Source organism: Camelina sativa, chromosome 1 (assembly GCF_030686135.1).
Source record: "Camelina sativa cultivar CO46 ecotype springtype chromosome 1, ASM3068613v1".
Taxonomy (NCBI): domain Eukaryota; kingdom Viridiplantae; phylum Streptophyta; class Magnoliopsida; order Brassicales; family Brassicaceae; genus Camelina; species Camelina sativa.
In genome coordinates, this window is record NC_141880.1 from 25,957,225 (window position 1) to 25,978,545 (window position 21,321).

Consider the following 21,321-nt stretch of genomic DNA (forward strand, 5'->3'; position numbering starts at 1 on the left):
TATTATCAGAATTCAGAACTACTCGCGTTTATTGATCGAGTCCAGTCCAAGTCCAATCTAGTATTCAAAAATTACCACTTTCTTTTTTGTTCCCAACCAAATATTTTTGGATATGACCCCTCACGTTGCCCGGTCAATGCCAGACTATATCTTCGAAGATTCATATATACACACCTAGCTAGCCACTCAATTTTAAGAACTTTTAAAAAACGTAACGATATTCATGAACCATGACCAGCTACCAATTTTTAAGTTTTTCTTTTATTGTTGTAAATTTGTAATGTAAGACTCTACTAACCGTCGTCTTGTTATAACTCTGTCAATCATCTGGAGAAGGTATACTACTATAGCTTTGCCCAAAGATTGTTTGTCAAAATTAGCTTATCTAAAGTCAAACAATTAAATATTGTTGATAAAAAGTGGTCAATTAAAATAACGGCAAAAAACGACTAAAATAGTAGTAAACTCTACCAAATTTATTGTAAATTTTGAGAAAGGCTCTACCCGAATAAAACAATAAACCATAATGAAAATGATGAAAATGATTGTTTATTGGACCAAATTCATTTGTACCAATAATTTTGAATATTTACAACCATAAGAACTTTTAGATATTATATTTCAAAAACTTAACTAAATGGGCTGAAAAATACATACTTTATAATGTATACAAGAATAGTATCACTTGACTAGTGTTAAAAGTAATAAGGCAAGAAAATAATTTTCAGTGTATAATATATCCTTAAGAAAATTAATTAAAGAATTGTATTATTTTTCATCTTTGACCAGGAAATAAGATATTTAACATATATATTTGTGTTCTTAATTATATATATGTATATGTTTGATCAAATATATATATATATATATATATAATAATTAGTCTTAGTAAAGAGAAACTCATTAGAAAAAAGTTTGGGAGAATATTATTAATTAAAATGGCTATCATTACAAAAACTTTAGTCGCATTTTGTTTTAGTGTACTCTTCATTATATCTTTTGGTCATTGTCTTCTTTCAACTCCTGTTGGAAGTTCAAGTAATTGTTTATTATTATTTATAGCTTCACTTTTTGTAATTATGAAAGTGATGATGATTTCACTATTTGTAAATTGGGTTATTAATAATTAATTATTGTTAATCATGCATATGTAGGTTATGGAATAGAGCAGAGGAAAATGACATGCTTCGAGGATACTGGGTGTTATAAAAAATACTTAGCAGGCTGCGATCATTATTGTAAAGAAATCAGATTTAGTTACGGCATTTGTATTGGACTCAAATGTTGTTGTGTTGAAATTACACCTACTCCTAGCTAACTAGTATGGCTCTCTACAATATAAGATGATAAATGTAATCAAATGTATTGGTATGATCCGCTTAATAAATAAATCAATAATTTTAAATATACAGAAGATCTAGAGCTGTGTACTTAAATCAATAATTTTGATGGAAGCATATGAATATCGATTCCTATACGGAAAAAGTTGCAGACTGATTAATTAATTCTGTGTTTTTTTGGAAATGGGCAGTCTGAATCGCAAACTCATACATCATCCAAGTCTGGCCCATGGAGGAAGGCAAAACCATACTCCCTATTCTCTAAACACAATTAATTGTTTGCAGAGATTCAAAACTGCTTTCTTCTTACATAGTTTCCCCTTTTACTTCTGCAGATGTTGTCGTCAAAAGACATAAACTTCGTAGGAGTATTGAAGTGTTATGACTCAGATTTAGCATCAAGAAATGCTTAAGTGTGGAGAATACTCTTGGTGTATGAGAGGGTTCGATACAAGCTCTAACTCACACATGTGAGGATCACGTGTGAGTGGCACAGATAGAGGTTGTTGCAAACAGCTGAGGGTAGATTCGTCCTTCTTGTTACTCTATCGTTTATCTTCTTCTTAGCTCGATCAGAAAGTTTGTTAGATCAGATTAAGGAGAGATTAGAGAGAGAGAGTAATTGGTTACAGAAGAGAGAGAAGAGAGAGCTTTGTAATCGGAATTGAACATTGTTCTAGTGGATTACCGGAGAAGTTCTCTCCGGCGAGACGTAGCGTTTCCACCTTGGAAACGTGTACTCGTTAAATCGCGTGTCGTCTCTTCTCTTGTTCGTTTAAGTTTTCTCAAGTCTCATCTTCTTATACAGTTTTGATTCGTGTTCATATTGGTCAAGTTTGATCGGGTTTTACAACAACTGGTATCAGAGCCACAATTTTGGCAAGGTTTAATCGAATCGGAGATGTATGGGGTTCCGATCGCGATGTTCGATAGTTCGGGGGATTTCTCTTTGTGGAAGACAAGTATCCGAACTCATCTGAGTGTGATCGGGTTGAAGGATGTGTTGATCGAGAAGGTTCCGCCTCCGCCACTCACGGAGGAAGAAGAACAAGATCCAGAAAAGAAAAAGAAACGTGAGGCGGATGATGCAGCGATATTGGAGCGGTGTGACAAAGCGAAGAATGTAATCTTCTTGAATGTTGCGGATAAGGTTTTGCGGAACATTGAGCTCTGTGAAACTGCAGCGGAAGCATGGTCAACCTTGGACAAGATGTTCATGCCGACTTCTCTCCCGCATCGCGTGTATTCACAGTTAAATTTCTACACGTTTAAGATGCAAGATAACAAGAAGATCGATGACAACATTGATGACTTCTTGAAGATAGTTGCGGATCTCAATCATCTGCAGATCAAAGTTTTTGACGAGGTACAGACGATAATCTTGCTGAATTTTTTACCTGCTAGGTTTGATAGTCTTGTTGAGACTTTGAAGTACAGTACTGGTAGAGAAAAGTTAAGACTGGATGATGTTATGGTCGCTGCTCGAGATAAAGAAAGGGAGGTGGCTCAGAACAATAAGTCAGTTTCAGAAGGACATTTTGCAAGAGGAAGGTTTGAGGAAAAATATAATGGTCAGAATAACAAAGGTAAAGGAAGGTCCCGATCTAAGTCAAAGGATGGTAAAAGAGTATGTTGGATCTGTGGTAAGGAAGGCCACTTTAAGAAACAATGTTTCAGTGGATTGAAAAGAATAAGGGTAAGACTCAAGGTTCTGAGAAGGGAGAAGCTGGTTTAGCGAAGTCTAAAGGTGAAACTGATTCTGCCATGGTCTTAATAGCGGTAGATGAGAGTCTTGTGACATCAGGAGGTAAAGCTGATGAATGGGTTCTGGACACTGGCTGCTCGTTTCATATGTCTCTGGGGCGAGATTGGTTTTATGATTTTAAGGAGGTTCATTCCGGATATGTGAAAATGGGGAATGATACCTTGTCACAGGTTAAAGGGATTGGTAGTGTGAAGATCAAAGACTCAGATGGTGCTTTTGTGCTTTTAACAGATGTGAGATATATGCCATCGATGTCCAGGAATCTGATATCTCTGGGAACATTGGAGGATAAGGGGTGTTGGTTCAAATCCAAAGATGGTATACTGAAGGTTAACAAAGGGTGTTCTACTATCCTAAAGGGACATAAGAGATATACTCTTTATATTTTGCAAGGAGATACAGAAATTGCTGAGTTTCATTCTTCAGAGTTATCGAAAGATGAGACAGACTTATGGCATAGTCGTCTCGGTCGTATGAGTCAGAGAGGAATCGAGGTTCTAGTGAAGAAAGGATGTCTGAAGAGAGATGTCATCAGAGATTTAAAGTTTCATGAAAATTGTGTGTTTGGGAAGAACCATAGGGTAAGTTTCTCACCGGCTCAGCATGTTACGAAGGAAAAATTGGGGTATGTTCATTCAGACTTATGGGGGTCTCCACACAATCCGGTATCTTTAGGGAGCTGTCAGTATTTCATATCGTTTATTGATGATTTCTCTAGAAAGACATGGATTTATTTTCTGAAAAGGAAAGATGAAGCTTTTGAGAGGTTTGTGGATTGGAAGAAGATGGTGGAGACTCAATCGGAGAAGAAGGTTAAGAAGCTGAGAACCAACAATGGTTTAGAGTACTGTAAGCAGTACTTTGATAGATTTTGTAAAGATGAGGGTATTGTAAGACACAAGACTTGTGTTTATACTCCTCAACAAAATGGAGTTGCAGAGAGGATGAATCGTACCATAATGGACAAGGTGAGAAGTATGCTTAGTGAGAGTGGCATGGAGAAGAAATTCTGGGCAGAAGCAGCTTCAACTGCAGTATATCTGATTAATAGATCACCCTCTACAGCTATTGAGTGTGATATTCCAGAAGAAAGGTGGACATCAAGGTTACCAGTTTTGAGTTCACTTAGGAAATTCGGTTGTTTAGTCTATGTACATGCAGATCAAGGCAAACTAAATCCTAGAGCGAAGAAGGGTTATTTTACGAGTTATCCTGAAGGTGTGAAGGGTTACAAGGTTTGGATTTCGGAAGAAGGAAGGTGCATTATCAGTCGAAATGTAATTTTCAGAGAGGAAGTGATGCACAAAGATGCTAAAGACAGTTCTCAGTTTAAGATACGTGAAGTTGATTTGGAGAACCTGGGTATAGATTCTGGTATTCTTGGTCGAGGTGGAGTTGATCAGGTAACATCAGAAGTTGGTGAGACTTCAACAGGTAATCGAGGTGATATTGACGTACAGTCTCCAGGGACAAATCAGAGAACAAAGCAAGAGAGTGAAGAAGACTCTGATGGAGAAGATTTAAGTGATTATCAGTTGGTCAGAGATAGAGGGAAAATAGCTATTAAAGCTAATAAGAGGTATAGTGAGTCCAATATGGTGGGTTTTGCTTATTACACTGAAGATGGAGGAAATTCAGAACCAGGATCCTATAAGGAAACATTTTTAGATCCTGACTAGGATAAATGGGATGAAGCTATGAAGGAGGAAATGGTTTCTATGAAAAAGAACAATACCTGGGATCTTGGAGATAAACCGGAGAATGCTAAAGTGGTTGGTTGTAGATGGGTTTACACTCGAAAACCTGGTATCCCTGGTGTTGAGGCTCCGAGGTTTAAAGCTCACTTAGTTGCAAAAGGTTATACCCAGAAGGAAGGTATTGATTACTCGGAGATCTTTGCACCAATGGTTAAACATGTATCAATTCGATATTTGTTATCAAAGGTGGTATAATTTGATATGGAGCTACAACAGATGGATGTGAAGACAGCTTTCCTACATGGTTACTTGGATGAAGACATTGTGATGGCTCAACCTGAAGGTTTTGAGGATAAGAATCATCCTAATCGGGTATGTTTTCTCAAAAGATCTTTGTATGGTCTTAAACAGTCTCCTAGGCAGTGGAATCTGAGATTTGATGAATTCATGAAGGGAATAGGTTATAGCAGAAGTGCCTATGATAGCTGTGTTTATTGGAAAAAACTTGGGAATGGATTATATGTATATCTATTATTATACGTAGATGACATGTTGATTGCATCAGTGAGCAAATCTCATGTTCAAGAGTTAAAGAAGATGCTGAGTCAGGAGTTTGAAATGAAAGACTTGGGAGATGCTAAGAAAATCTTGGGTATGGAGATTACACGAGATCAGGTAGCAGGAACATTGGTGTTGTCTCAGGAAGGTTATGTGAAAAAGTGTTGAAAATTTTTCATATGGATCAAGCTAAGTCGGTAGCCACACCGATGGGAGCTCATTTCAAGTTAAGAGCTGCCACTGATGAAGAATATGAAGAACAGTCTGGTAGGATGAAGGTGATTCCTTATGCTAATACTGTTGGTAGTATTATGTACGCAATGATAGGTACTCGGCCGGACCTAGCGTATCCTGTTGGGGTTATTAGCAGGTACATGGGTAAACCTCTTAATAGTCACTGGGAGGCGGCTAAGTGGGTCTTGAGGTACATTAAAGGATCGGAGAAAAGAAGTTTGTGTTACAGGAAACAAGTTGATTTTGTGTTGCGAGGGTATTGTGACTCAGATCATGATGGTGATAGTGGTTCTAGGAGATCTACTACTGGGTATGTTTTTAAAGTAGGAGGGAACATTATTAGTTGGAAGTCAAGGCTGCAGAAAGTGGTATCTCTCTCATCGACAAAGGCTGAGTATATGGGTTTAACAGAGGCGGTGAAAGAGGCTCTCTGGCTTAGAGGATTAGCAGCAGAGGTTGGCTTCTCTCAAGTTTCTGTAGAGGTACAATTTGATTCTCAAAGTGCGATCTCTTTGGCAAAGAACTCTGTTCATCATGAGAAAACCAAGCATATAGATATCCGATTGCATTTTATTAGAGATATTGTTGCTGAAGGTAAGGTGAAGTTGGTTAAAATTGCTAGTGAATGCAATCCAGCTGATATCTTCACTTAGGTACTTCCTATGGATAAGTTGGATGGATCACTGGAGATGCTCCGGGTTACGAGTTGTTAATTATCAAGGTTTCTCTGAGTGGTTAAACTCAGGGTGGAGCGGTTGAGCTCGGAGATTGAGTGGTTGAACTCAAGGTGGAGCAATTAAGCTTGTAGACTGGGTGGTGAAACTCAGGGTTCAGAGTGGTGAAGCTCAGGTTCCGGAGAGGGGTAATCCAAGACTAGATGGAGCAGCAGTTAAGCGGTAGAATCAAAGTCAAGGTGGAGAATTGAAGTGTTATGACTCAGATTTAGCATCAAGAAATGCTTAAGTGTGGAGAATACTCTTGGTGTATGAGAGGGTTCGATACAAGCTCTAACTCACACATGTGAGGATCACGTGTGAGTGGCACGGATAGAGGTTATTGCAAACAGCTTAGGGTAGATTCGTCCTTCTTATTACTCTATCGTTTATCTTCTTCTTAGCTCGATCAGAAAGTTTGTTAGATCAGATTAAGGAGAGATTAGAGAGAGAGAGAGAGTAATCGGTTACAGAAGAGAGAGAAGAGAGAGCTTTGTAATCAGAATTGAACATTGTTCTAGTGGATTACCAGAGAAGTTCTCTCCGGCGAGACGTAGCGTTTCCACCTTGGTAACGTGAACTTGTTAAATCGCGTGTCGTCTCTTCTCTTGTTCGTTTAAGTTTTCTCAAGTCTAATCTTCTTATACAGTTTTGATTCGTGTTCATATTGGTCAAGTTTGATCGGGTTTTACAACAGGTATACATACAAGAACTTTGAGTTTGTTAATGATTACCAAGTTCCTGGTCATGGAATGGGTACAATACTTATACTTTGATCAATGGTTCTTGTATTTGATTTCAATTTTGTTTGAATGTTACTAAATGCTTTAATGTCTTTTTGTAGCAGAGATAAAGAAGAAGAAAAGGTCGACGCGACCAATGGTCAAGTCACTCTTTGGTACACAACAATCTCTTTTGTTGGTTCAACATTTGGCTATTTCCAAATCTTGAATATATGTGTGTGCATCAATTGGCTGTGTGTGTTTTGAGCTGTTCCCATAGATAATGGACCATCGTAGACCTCAGATTCATTAGAAACAACGTCGAGACCACCTTGTGATCGACCTCCTCCTGCTCCGGTTGTTCATGGAAGCTTTCTGAAACTTCTACCACCATAATAGGAAGTGAGGCCAAAACAAGAAAAAAAAGCTTGCTAAAAGTCAAGGTTGCGGATGAGTTATGTCCCAATGTTTTAGTCGGTAGCTAATATACAAACCGACCACCCCTGTTATCTTTGGACAAGACACAGTTCGATTCCTAATTTGACATGAAAAATAGATGTATTAATATATAATCTTGTTTACAACTGTGCTAGCTAATAATAAAATTCGTGTTGAAGATAAAACTAAAGATACCTATTTTGTATATCCTACTTGAAAGCACATTTCCATTCCTATATAGGGAATATATGTTTCAGTTACTACAATAAAACCTCTATAAATTAAACCAAAATATTTTATTAATATATAGTGATATAAATTTATCTATAAATTAATAATATTTATATTATAGTGTAAATTAATAATTATTTACTTATAGATATATGTTTAATAGTTTAAAATTTAAAATTTTTGAATTAAGACAATGTTAGCAAAATAATATTAGACTTTCAGATTTTGTAAATTTTATGTATTGGATGGATAATAGCTCATCCCACTAATCATCACTCATGTCTATGGACCCATTGGGATAATAGCTCATTCCAGTTCTATTATGAGTCAATTTCCTGAAAGTTGTGTATTGCTTTTTACACGTATTAAACTTGCTCCTAAATTTTTTCCAATTATGCTTCTCACCAAATGCATCATAGAACTTGGATGTAATCGTTTGTTTCTCAGCTTCATTCACTATGTGGTTTCTTATATTGCCTTTTAGATTCTCTTCAAGTCGAAGTTCAAGATAAAAACGGCTTTGTTCATCACTCCATATTAGATTCTAAACCACAAATCAATCACAAATTACAAACCCATCAAAAGATACATAAGGCAAAGGCTAAACATAGATAGAGTATAAACACATAAAGCAATCACAAATCAGAAACAAATCACAAACCCATCACAAGATACATAAGGCAAAGGCTAAACATAGTTGAGTATAAACACATAAAGCAATCACAAATCACAAAGACCATACTAACTACAACTGAAGACACATAAATCGGATCACAAATCACAAACATAAGTTGCAGAGAAGTAGAAGAGGATACTTACATCACTGCCTGGTACAGATGTCATTGTTTACTCTTTGATTGCACAATCTGCATTTGAAATAAGTAAAGTCACAAATCTCATCGTTTCATAAATCTCATCGGTTCATAAATCTCTTAAGAACACAAGCTAAATTCATCGTTTCATAAACACCCAAATGAAAAAAATCATAGATAACACATCTCTTAGGAATCAAAGCTAAACCTCATCGTTTCATAAACACCCAAGAGCAAAATCAGAGAATCGGAAAAAATCATAGATAGCAAAACTGATAAGAACAAGAGCTATATCTTACGAGTTCTGTGAGCTTGGAGAATCGGAACCAGAGCTTCTTCTATGGTGGATAATGAAACCAGAGCTGAGAGCTTTAATGGAGTCGAGCTTTTGTGGTTGGAGAACGAAACAGAGAGCTTAATCGAGTTTGGAAAATTTAGGGTTTGTAAATTTGAGAATTAAAATTAGGGGTATTATCGTCATTTATAATTTCTGGATGAGATTACTGTAGCCAAACTCTCAAAAATATCTCATCCAGAAATTCAAATTTTTTTGGATAAGTTTTTAAAATGGATCCAGATACCGCATCTGGTTTATTTCTCAAGTATCACTAAACAAACAATAATCTGTATCTGCATCCAGATACTGCATCCAACACACCAAACGAACAACACCTTTGTAATATATAGAAGACATTATTAACAATAAATTACAAATACAATAGAAAAATTCACTTATACACATAACATACATAAATTCAAATTTATGAATAATAATATCAATTGTAGTATTTTAATAGTCAATCAAATAACCAAAAATGTAAATGATGGATATCTAAAAACTTAAAAAAATAGCTATTTTTGTGACATGTTACCGAATATTTTATATCATTACAGTTTGAAAATACAACTTAACAATTGTTTTATATATATGAGCTTTCAGGAAAACATACATTATTATATCAGCATATATATATATATATATAAGAAAAACATACATCATTATATCAGCATATATATATATATGTAAATTTACATGATTATTAATTTATGATATTATTTAGACCATATTTTACATGTGGATTTCAAAAAAAATATTATTTTATCGAATTTTGTTATTTTTTACACTGGTATGATATGAAACTAGCAAAATTTATTAATTTATAGAGTAATAATTTATACAGGTTTTAGTGTATAACACTAATAATTAATTTTAATTTCTCACCATTTAAAGTGATGCACAATTAACACACTTTCGCGTTAGCGTTACATTTAAAAATTTTGAACAGCATTTTGGTCAATTAATTGCTTCTGAAACTGCTATTTGCGGTTGTTTTGTTCATAGGTTTTTTGTTACCTCAAATATCAGATTAAATCATTACAAATTAGTCTTACTGAACGAGTAAACCATAATTAGATTTTTTATCCGAGAGTGATTGTGAAACATGAAATCAAGCACTACAAAAAACAAAACCAAAAGAAAGGAAAATGCATCTCCAAACAAAATGTGTAATCAGATGATTTGAATATAGCAGAGCTCACCTTGTTCAGGAGGCTAGTTTTTACTGACATATACTTGGCCTCATAGGCATTCAATGATTTCCAATCCTTTTCAATTTCCTTCGTCTCCTTTGAAGATACTACTTTCTATTGTTCATTCATAAATTCATCATCAATAGTTAGGGCCATATTTTCGATTGCACCAGGAATGAACGATCACTCAAACCAATCCATCCTGAAAGAGTTAGACTCCCAAATCATATTAGCAAGTTGACAAAAATAAGTTAGGGTTTATCTAAATCAGAAATAACCAACTATATACAGTAAAACTTCTACAAATTAATAATATTGGGACCAAAGTATTTTATTAATTTATAGTGATATAAATTTATCTATAAATTAATAATTATTATTTTATAAATTAATAATAATTATTTTTTTATTAATTTATAGATATATTTTTAACAGTTTAAATTTTAAAAATTTTGAATTAAGACAATTTTAGCAAAATAATATTAGACTATCAGATTTTGTAAATTTTATGGTTGAAATTGAATTTGTAATATATAGAAAACATTATTAACAATAAATTACAAATACAATAGACAACTTCACTTATACACATAACATACAGAAATTTAAATTTATAAATAATAATATCAATTGTTGTATTTTAATAGTCAATCAAACAACCAAAAATGTAAATGATGGATATCTAAAAACTTAAAAAATTAGCTATTTTGTGACATGTTACAGAATATTTTATATCATTACAGTTTGAAAATCCCGAGAGATGTATATCCGCCCTACCGGGGTTACTATTTGAGCTAGACGCAAAAGCTACTCACTATTTGAGTCCAAGTCCAATCTGGTATTCAAAAATTACCATTTTTTTCCCAACCAAATGTCATGTAGAGCAGTTTTGGATATGACCCTCACGTTGCCCCGTCAATGCCAGACTATATTTTTGACGGATAATTCATCTCAAAACTCCCTATAAAATTTTTACAAGTCTCCTATCTCCCTCTCTATTCTCCATACCCCTTTCTCATTTAATGAAATATGTTAAGACTAAAATATCCTTCCTTCCTTTCTCAATTTTTATTTTATTTTTTATTTTTATTTTTAAAACAAAAATAAAAAAAAAATAAAAAAAAATCATTACCGATATCTTCTCTTCCTCAGTCGTCGTCGTTCTTCACCGGAGCTCTCCACCGCCGGCGATTTTTCATCGGAACTCTCCATTACCACCGTTTCTTCACCTTTTTCGAGTTGTTATCAAGCTTTCCTTCAAAATACAAGTGTGTTCTTCAACATAAGAATAATTTTTTTTGATGAATAGGGTTAGGTTTTGAATTTTGGAAATTTAGATTGGTTTTTGCTTGAGATGCTTAGCAAATTGGGTGTTTTACCATGGGTTATGGGTCGATTGAGCTATTTAGTTGATAAGAAATGAATTTTACTGTTGAATCGTAGTGAATTGTAGAGATTAGAACGTCAAACTATTCAATTTTCAGTTATCCCGACTGGGTAAAATTGGTAAAACTGGTAATATAGTAAATGTAGTATAACTAGTAAAACTGGTAATACTGATTAATGTAGTACAACTAGTAAAACTAGTAGTATTACTAATTGAGTTTTTTAGAATTTTTTTGGCAGGATAAAATGAGAGAGAACGTCAGCATATATTTTAAGCGTGAATGTCATGTATATAATATAATGCTCAAGACACATGTGACGAATATAACTTTGTTGATGTTAAAAGCAAGGATATAAAAGAAGCTTGAGTTTGTTGAAAGTCACGTCAAATTGTAGTTGAGCAACATTCAAAGGATGATGAAATTGCACCTAACACTATTGTTTGATTCATGTTTGATCTTTTGGTTTGTACTACACTTTCTTGGTTATGTCTCAACTATTGTAAAACTTATTTTAAAATTTAGTAATGTTTGATTTTTCCTTTCTCTTGATGTGTATATTTGCTCTGTCATAACAGAGTAAAACAATTATGTCATAACAGAGTAAAACATCTATAACAAAGATAAAACTGATAAAACTGGTAAAACTGAATTGAAAATCCATAAAATGATTTTATAGATAACATAATAATGTGTGTACTAGTAAACGTCACAAGTAATTTTAAAATGTTTACAAAGAATGAAATTTTAAAAAATATATGAACTTTGGGTTGTTATGTAAGAACTTAAACAAGTGTTTCCTTATACTTTTAAGGTCACTTTGTAAATAATAATCAAGTTAGAATGACAAAGTTATACCATTGTAGGTTTTAAACATATGAATGCATAAAAAACTCATAATTATATGTGAATAGACTTTAATCAACTGTAAAACTAAAAAATATAATTTTAAGAGTGGGTAAAACTAATTAAATGAAAAAACCCCAAAAGTAAAACTATTTGCAATTTTGGTACAACTATTATACTTGGTATAACTATGTGTGAACACTAAGTGTGAACACACATATTGCATACGTGGCAATACAATTCAGATTTTTTTTCAACTGCACGTGTGGTTTTATTTTTTTTGTCTCTACAACAAATAGTTAATTACAAATAAAATACGACAAGTTTTATCTAGTTTTATCAGCATTACAAAAACATACTAGTTATACCTATATATACTAGTATTACTTAAAACCCAGAAATTCATAAATAAGATGCAGAACAAACAAATCATGAATCTCTTCTTAACCAAAACAAATGAGTTTTATATAGTTTTACTTGTTCAATCAAATCCAACTACTTATTCATGGAGTCGATGGAGTCGCTCACGGTTGGCTTGTACTTCTTCCCAAGTTGGTTTATCGCCGCCATCATTCCGGATTTTCTTATTATTGTTGTCGTTCATCTCCACTGTTTCTTCTTCCTTAATGTGTTACAGAGATCACTCGTCATTGATTTGTTCATCATCGTTGAGTCGTTCATCACCGTTGTTTCTTCTTCCTGTATTAGTTACAGAGGTCGCTTGCAGTTGAGTTGTTCATCGTCGCCGTTGTTTCTACATATCACTGTTGAGTTGTTCGTCGTTGTTGAGTCGTTCACTGTGAATGCTGCTGAAACTATTTCATCTCTACACTATTGAATGATCCAAATTCTCTAATTTACCGGATAGTTTTACATACTAGTATTACATAGAAAATCTTACTAGTTTTATCTAGTTCTACTAATATTTCAAAATTACACTAGTTTCACCTAGTTATATCCATAAATTCAAATACAAACATAAACCCAAAAATCACAATTTTCGTTCATCGTTGAGTCATTCTCTGTGAATGCTGCTGAAACCATTTCATCTTACTAGTTTTATCTAGTTGTACTTATATATTAAAATCACACTAGTTTTACTTAGTTATACTAGTTTTACTTAGTTATACTAGTTATACTCTGAAATTCAAATACGAACATGAACCCAGAATTCACAAATTATAATCCCAAAGTTTGTATTTTAGATCTATCTTCATTATCAATTGAACACCATAACAGAATACCTAGTTTCTCAAGTTTTACAAAATCGTTTTTCAGATTGCAGTTTTTATTTCAAATTTTTTTCAGTTTTTAGGGATTTGATCTAGTTTTGAAAGAGAAAGAATGGAGCCATCGTTTCTTCTTTCTGGGTTGGTTCCAGAGATCATCCCCTCGCCGTTGTTGTTCATCGCCGTCACGAAAAAAATGAAAAGAGTTAGAAAAGGAAGAAAATGATGAAATTAAAAAATTTGTTTAGTTTATTTTTATATTTTTGTTTTAGTTTTAAATATATTTTTTATATATTTTAGATTAAATTCAATAGATCTTGGGTGGGTGGATTAAACCCAGGTTTTTAATGTAATTATTTTATTTTTTCTAGGGTAACATAATAAAATACCAGTTTTTAGAATTAAAAATAATTAAAAAAAATCTTTTTAAAGAAGAGTTTTGAGATTGTCAGAAATCTTTTAGGGACTTCGGAGACGAAAACTCATTTTTGACAATCCATATATACACACCTAGCCACTCAAAAAATAATTAAGAAATTTTTAAAACGTAACGATATTCATGAACCATGACCGACTACCATTTTTAAGTTTTTCTTTCATTGTTGTAAATTTGTAATGTAACTGGCAAACCATGAAGCTTTGTAAATATAAATAGAACTATTTTTGTCAACGTTAGTGTTTTGCATTTCCTAATAATAATAAACATTATCATATAATTGTTGATCAAGTTAATTGTAATAAAAAAATAACAATGAATCAAGTACTTACTTTCGCAAGTCACACACACATATACAGACATGTTACCTTAAACGCCCATAAACTCTTTCTATATATACCTCACAAGACTTAAATCTAGCACACGCACTGAAACACACAAATAGAGAAAGACAAGAAAACAACATAAGTATATACAAAGCCATGTCCTCATCTATATACTCCTATGTTGTCCTCTTCTTTTTATTTTCCATCGTCCCATACATCCAAAGCCAACCTATTGCTCCAGCTCCGACTACTGAAACAAGTCCCATCAATCTCACAGCGATTCTTGAAAGTGGTCACCAGTTTACTACATTCATGCGACTCCTCAACACAACTCAAGTCGGATTTCAGGTAAGCGTTCAACTCAATAGCTCTGATCAAGGGATGACTATATTTGCTCCAACAGATAACGCATTCAACAACCTTAAACCCGGAACCCTAAACGGACTCACATACCAACAACAAATCCAGCTAATGCTCTACCATATCATTCCAAAATACTACTCTCTAAGTGATCTTCTCTTAGCAAGTAATCCCGTTAGAAGTCAGGCTACGGGACAAGAAGGAGGCGTCTTTGGGTTAAATTTCACAGGGGAAGCACAAAGCAACCAAGTGAATGTTTCAACCGGCGTTGTTGAGACTCGGATCAATAATGCATTACGACAACAGTTTCCTCTAGCCATTTACGTGGTGGACAAAGTGTTGTTGCCGGAAGAGTTGTTCGGAACAAAGACCACACCCACAGGAGCTCCGGCCCCGAAATCCATAACTTCGTCGCCTGATGCCGATTCTCCGTCTGTTGTTGATGAAGAGCACAAATCCTCCGGATCAAACGTGAAGAGGACAAGTCTAGGGGTTGTTCTTGGCTTTGTATGGTTTTGTTGTTCGGTTACATATATTTTTTGAAGCATTAACTAAAAGCTGAGAAACATTCCCAAGTAACAACTTTTTTTTTTTTGCATGATTGATTTGATGATTCACCGATGTGTTGGATTATCTGCTTTGTAATTTTCTTAATCTTTTTATGTTTGTCAACAAATGAGAATTGTTTTTAATTAAAAAACAAAAAAAAAAGTGATATTTGTGAATTGACTTATGGGCTGGAATAAAAAAAACTCGGGCCCAAAGATCTCTCCAATAACAGAAATTGCGTGATCGACCAAAAAAAAAAAAAAATCAACAAAATCCTGATTGGTACTGGAGCTTGAAACCCTAACCTAACCCCTCTCTCTCTCTCTCTGCTTCTCTCTTCTCCTTTTTCAGGTACTTCCATTTTAGATCGGATTCGGAGTTTAAGCAAGTAAGCCTTTCTGATTCTTCTGCTCCAATTTTTTTTTTTTTTTCGTTTCAGCTAATTCCGCAGATCATTTTTGTTTTCTTTATCGTCGATCCAAGAATTTCAAATCTCCATGATCAGTCTCTCTGCCTTGGATTTTGATTCTGGTGTTCGTAAAATTGGCAGGTGTTGGTGAAAACGATGAATTTCAAGAATATCAAAGCTCCCAAGGGTCCTGGTGGTGGTGTTATAGCTGCGGTGGTTATTGGTGGTCTCGGTCTTTACGGCGCTACGCACTCTCTCTACAATGTCGATGGAGGTCATCGAGCTATTGTCTTCAACCGCCTTGTTGGTATCAAAGACAAGGTTAGTCCCTGCCAAAAAAAAAAAAATATGGTTTCCTCTGAATCTTTAAATTGAATATTCGCCTTAGTTTCAACAATTGTGTCTTTTGTGTTTGTGACATCAACCTGAAGTTAGGTTAGGCTTAGCGTTAGTAGTGAGTCTTGTGTTTGTGGCATCTAGGTTAAGTTTACAAGGTTGATTTGTTAGTCTAGATTTGTAACAGTCAATCTTGATGCACTATATATATATATGTATATATATATAATCTTTGCTTGCTTGATTATGTAGGTGTACCCTGAGGGCACTCACCTTATGATTCCGTGGTTCGAGAGGCCAATCATCTATGACGTTCGTGCGAAACCTTACCTAGTTGAGAGTACTTCCGGGAGCCGTGATCTCCAGATGGTACTTTGCTTCCTTCCCTTGTTATAGTAATGGATTATATCAGGTTGTGTGGTTTTGGTCTATGAACTATACATGATAAGCTTGTGTTGTGTGGGATTGAAACATTCAGGTCAAAATTGGACTTAGGGTTCTTACCCGTCCTATGGCTGACCAACTACCTGAGGTATACAGAGCTCTTGGTGAGAATTACAGAGAGAGAGTTTTGCCTTCTATTATCCACGAGACCTTGAAAGCTGTGGTTGCTCAGTACAATGCGAGCCAGCTTATTACTCAGAGAGAGGTTAGCTAATTGGCTGTAAATACATGTCATTGATTCCCTTCTTTCATGGTAAATTAATTTCCCTTTTTAAATGGATGAGTTTTTTTTTTTGTTCTTTGGTGTTTTTTTAAGTCGGTGAGTAGAGAAATCAGGAAAATCTTAACTGCACGAGCTGCATACTTCCACATTGCGCTGGATGATGTGTCCATCACAGGCTTGACATTTGGAAAGGAGTTCACTGCAGCCATAGAAGGAAAGCAGGTGGCAGCTCAGGAGGCTGAGCGGGCTAAGTTCATTGTGGAAAAAGCTGAACAGGACAAGAGAAGTGCCGTTATTCGTGCTGAGGTGCGGATAATTTTTTTCCCTTTTCAATAAACCTAGATTGGTAAAATCTTGCTAAGCGATGTTTCTGTGGGAGTGTCTGTAGGGAGAAGCCAAGAGTGCTCAGCTCATAGGTCAAGCAATCGCAAACAACCAAGCGTTCTTAACACTGAGGAAGATCGAAGCAGCTAGAGAGATCGCCCAAACCATCTCAAAATCGGCAAACAAGGTCTACTTGAGCTCTGACGACCTCCTGCTTAACCTGCAGGCGATGGACCTTGATGTGAAGCCTAAGAAGTAGAAGATGTTATGAGTAAACCACACCAGAGAGCTCTCTTCCATGATTGTCTTTCGGATGTTTTGGACCAAAAGCTGTGAATGAAGACATTACGGATTCTTCAGAGTAACTATTTCTGTATCGTGCGTTTGCAATTTCTTTTCAGAGATCAAGACAAAAAGATCGAATTATTGACAAGTTCTTTTTTTGTTTTTGTATGTGAGCAAAATTTACAAATTTGGAAATAATAATGTGTGCACATTACACAAAGCTGGAATGTTATAGTCTGTGACAGAATTGATAATGGGCGTGGAAATGAAACTGGGCTTAGTATAGTGAATCCAGACAACACATCTGTGTGTAACGGCGTTTGGTCGGAGCCAATTGACTACACCACCGCGAGCCTCTTCTTCTCGTGGCGTCGGTGCTTTCAAAAGCTAGCTTTAATGGCCTTTCATGGAATTAGAGAAGTTGAGAACTATTTTGTACCTCTTCTACAGCGATTCAAAAGCCGTAATGAATGGAAAAAGATCCATGCCTGCATCATCATACATGGATTGTCACAAAGCAGCTTCATGGTCACTAAAATGGTGGATTCTTGTGATAAGATTGGAGATATGGAGTATGCTACTCGTCTTTTTAGTCAAGTATCGAGTCCTAATGTCTTCTTATATAACTCCATCATTCGCGCTTATACACACCACTCCTTGTACTGCGAGGTGATTCGTACATATAGGCAACTGCTCAGGAAGAGCATCGAGTTACCAGATCGGTTCACGTTTCCGTTTATGTTTAAATCTTGCGCGAGTCTTGGATCATGTTATTTAGGTAAGCAAGTTCACGGTCATCTCTGCAAATTCGGGCCTAAGTTCCATGTTGTGACTGAGAATGCGCTCATAGATATGTACATGAAGTTTGATGATATTGCTGATGCACATAAAGTGTTTGATGATATGTCTGATTGAGATGTTATATCTTGGAATAGTTTGCTTTCTGGATATGCACGGCTTGGGCAGATGAAGAAAGCAAAAGCTTTGTTTCATTGTATGCCTGATAAAACGATTGTGTCTTGGACTGCGATGATCTCTGGGTATACTGGGATTGGTTGTTATGTAGAGGCCATGGATTTTTTCCGTGAAATGCAGTTAGCTGGTATTGAGCCTGATGAGATCAGTCTCATTTCTGTTTTACCGTCGTGTGCTCATCTTGGATCTCTGGAGCTTGGGAAATGGATCCATATGTATGCAGAGAGAAGAGGATTCCTGAAACAGACTGGTGTTTGCAATGCTCTTATTGAAATGTACTCGAAATGTGGTATGATTAGTCAAGCTATTCAATTGTTCGACCAAATGAAAAGGAAAGATGTAATATCATGGAGTACAATGATCTCAGGATATGCACATCACGGGAATGCTCATGGGGCAATTGAAACATTCAATGGAATGCAGAGAGCCAAAGTGAAGCCTAATGGGATCACGTTTATTGGTCTTTTATCAGCTTGTTCACATGTTAGTCTGTGGCAAGAAGGGTTGAAGTATTTTGATATGATGAGACAAGATCATCAAATAGAACCCAAGATTGAACACTATGGTTGTTTGATTGATGTTTTGGCAAGAGCGGGAAAACTGGAACGAGCTGTTGAAATAACAAAGACAATGCCGGTGAAACCCGACTCAAAGATATGGGGTTCATTGTTGAGCTCTTGCAAAACACAGGGAAATCTTGATGTTGCATTGGTTGCAATGGATCATCTTGTCGAGCTAGAGCCGGAGGATATGGGGAATTATGTTTTGCTTGCCAATATTTACGCAGATTTGGGAAAATGGGATGATGTTTCGAGATTGAGAAAGATTATAAGGAACGGAAATATGAAGAAAACGCCAGGTTGTAGTTTGATTGAAGTGAACAACATTGTTCAGGAATTCGTTGCAGGAGATAACAGTAAACCGTTTTGGAGTGAGATATCTATAGTGCTGCAATTGTTTACTTCACATCAGGATCAGGATGTGATCAAAAGCAACAATTCTCTTGCATATATAGGTATGGTTTAATAGCGTTTGAATTGTGGAAAAGTAGCGAACTTTTTAGGCATATTATACAGATCAGAAAGGCCACAACAGTATTTTTTTTATCATACATATGTTACAAATCGATCAGAAAGGTCGCAAGAGTACTCACTCAATCATACATATGTTACAAAATGATCAGAAAGGTCCCGACATTATTTATTCGGAATCTCAGCCATCTCCAACAAGATATATAGAAGCTTCGATCTTCTTGTTCCTCTCGTATTCTACATTGTTTTGTCTGGAATGGGCTGGTTTTAACCCAATTCATTCGAGAAGTTTCTTCAACCCTATCTTCTGCTCTGAGGTTAAGCTTGTAGGGAACTGATGTTAAATTTGACCCTCAAGTTACCTTTCTTAGTCTGGTCTTTCTGCAACGGCATTCCTTCCATTGGAACCACTTCTTCGTACTCGGGATGGATCACACAGTTGACTGGGATTGTCAGTCTCCGACCATCAAGTGTAGTCAGGTTGATGGTGTAGCCGGTAAAGGCCTCGACAACTGAGATCTTCAGTGTGACTACGAGGTCGTTACCCTCTCTAGTGAAAACCGGATGAGGCTTCTCATCGATGATGAAGACTAAATCCGCTGGAATCACACCAGGTTGCTTATTTCCTTTCTCAGGGAATGTAATCTTTGTGCCTTTCTTCCACCCCGGTTTCACATCAACAGTCAAAATCTCTTCTACCTGCATCGTCTTGCTGCAAGTAAGAAAACACTGGTCAGCCTATGCGATTTTTGCAACTCAACGAGGTTATGAACTATGATCAAGGCTATGCTTTCACTATTTATTAACAGACAAATGCCCTATTAACGCTGTCTTAAGTGAGTGGCTAACCTAAAGAGTTCCACTTTTTGTTCACAGGTAAGACATGGAATGATCATGACTTACCCAATGACATCAGCAATCTCCCTGGAGATCTTCATCTTCTTGGTGGTTCCTTTGTAAAGATGTTCAAGGCTACAAGGCAACTTTTTTTCAATAGGAGCTGCCTTCGTAGCTCCACCGTGATGCAATGAGCCGTCACCACCATCTCCTCCTTTGCTGCTATCACCACCAGCAGCAGCAGCAGAAGGGCTAGAGACCCCATAGAACTCAGTAAATATATCAGCCTCACGTCTGGGAGCAGAAGGGCTAGAGGCCCCAAAGTAGTCAGCAAATATACCATCCGCATTTCTCGTACCAGAAGGGATAGAGGCACCAAAGAACTCGGCAAAATATATCATCCTCACTTCTCGGGTGACTCATGTTTCTTCTCAGACAGAGTGTGGAGATTTATGTGGAATGTTCCTGAAATCGTTCTGAAAATAATGAGATTAGTACAATCCGTTCAAGAGACTTACCGTGAGCTGAGGAAAGGAGAAATCGCAACCAAAAAAAGTGAGTTGTGCATCACCTCTGATGATGATGATGATGATGATGACAAAGGATGAATCGCTCTGAAAGTAAAGTAGGAAAGGAGAGAGCATAGCATACTGTTTAATCTGATAGTACATAAAGAGTACTCTCGCATTATTGATCTGATACGATTGGTGTATCAACACAATCCAATCGGTTTTAGAGAAGAATAGTTGACTGAGTTGACTTGGCAAAGGAAGGCAGAGACTCTTTCTCATTTAGAAGTTTTGCGGTTGAAGTTCTTCTCTTTAAATACAGAAGCTTTGTGTGCGTCGGGAAGATTAAGATTATGCTGAATCTATGTTGTAATCTCTTGCGATGTGCTAGACTCCGGTGGCGATCTATGTTGATCGTAGTTGCTTTCATTTATTGAGCTGAGTTGTATTCGATTCGTTCTTCTAAGACTCTGTATTGTTCGATTGATTCTCTAATTGCATATTATTGAGTTTGGGTTGAGCTAGATCTATCATGATCCAACTTACTTTGTTGACCGGCACAAACCGGACTTGGTTTAATTATAAAAGAGATGAGTGAATGAAACAAACAAACAATATACAGGGATTGAGACATTCAATGAAATGAAGAGAGAGAAGGAAGCCTATTGGGATCATATGTTTTGGCAAGAGCGGGAAAACTGGAACGAGCTGTTGAAAATAACAATGCCGGTGAAACCTGTCTCGAAGTTCCTTGTGTCTCAATGCTGTCGTGTTTAA

At 35.9% G+C, this 21,321-nt stretch overlaps 2 protein-coding genes, 1 long non-coding RNA gene and 2 pseudogenes across 6 annotated transcripts; 3 read left to right on the plus strand and 2 right to left on the minus strand.

The window, feature by feature from the left end:
• Positions 1-7,119: 7,119 nt before the first annotated feature.
• On the minus strand, positions 7,120-8,949 carry LOC147950376 (uncharacterized). 2 transcript variants are annotated; one of them, XR_015564377.1, is made up of 3 exons: positions 8,810-8,949; positions 8,518-8,564; positions 7,120-7,564 (listed from the first exon to the last, which is right to left on the minus strand). It is a non-coding gene; the product is annotated as an uncharacterized LOC147950376 (long non-coding RNA). The 2 variants fall into 2 exon arrangements; XR_015564375.1 differs by lacking the exon at positions 7,120-7,564 and adding an exon at positions 7,973-8,242.
• A 5,396-nt stretch (positions 8,950-14,345) lies between these two features.
• LOC104701584 (fasciclin-like arabinogalactan protein 6 pseudogene) lies at positions 14,346-15,347 on the plus strand (annotated as a pseudogene). The gene has a single exon (XR_015564392.1). The product of XR_015564392.1 is annotated as a fasciclin-like arabinogalactan protein 6 pseudogene (transcript).
• A 48-nt stretch (positions 15,348-15,395) lies between these two features.
• On the plus strand, positions 15,396-17,412 carry LOC104701573 (prohibitin-6, mitochondrial). Its single transcript, XM_010417290.2, has 6 exons — positions 15,396-15,559; positions 15,722-15,901; positions 16,169-16,285; positions 16,395-16,565; positions 16,677-16,889; positions 16,972-17,412. The coding sequence occupies exons 2-6, from the start codon at positions 15,737-15,739 to the stop codon at positions 17,164-17,166; spliced, it is 861 nt and encodes a 286-aa protein (XP_010415592.1). The 5' UTR covers positions 15,396-15,559; positions 15,722-15,736; the 3' UTR covers positions 17,167-17,412.
• LOC104701542 (pentatricopeptide repeat-containing protein At2g20540 pseudogene) lies at positions 17,403-21,068 on the plus strand (annotated as a pseudogene). Its single transcript, XR_015564382.1, has one exon. The product of XR_015564382.1 is annotated as a pentatricopeptide repeat-containing protein At2g20540 pseudogene (transcript).
• LOC104701550 (uncharacterized) lies at positions 19,252-20,458 on the minus strand. The gene is given in 4 exon segments (XM_010417268.2): positions 19,252-19,534; positions 19,537-19,910; positions 20,102-20,427; positions 20,429-20,458. Coding segments are annotated over 4 exon segments (789 nt in total). The 3' UTR covers positions 19,252-19,475.
• Positions 21,069-21,321: the final 253 nt, after the last annotated feature.

Bases quoted from the DNA above. Each gene is read 5' to 3' on its own strand.
- LOC104701573 (XM_010417290.2), top strand. From the start codon at position 15,737: ATGAATTTCAAGAATATCAAAGCTCCCAAGGGTCCTGGTGGTGGTGTT. The intron at 16,286-16,394 runs GTACTTTGCTTC...TGAAACATTCAG, and splicing joins GGAGCCGTGATCTCCAGATG to GTCAAAATTGGACTTAGGGT. The intron at 16,890-16,971 runs GTGCGGATAATT...GAGTGTCTGTAG, and splicing joins GTGCCGTTATTCGTGCTGAG to GGAGAAGCCAAGAGTGCTCA.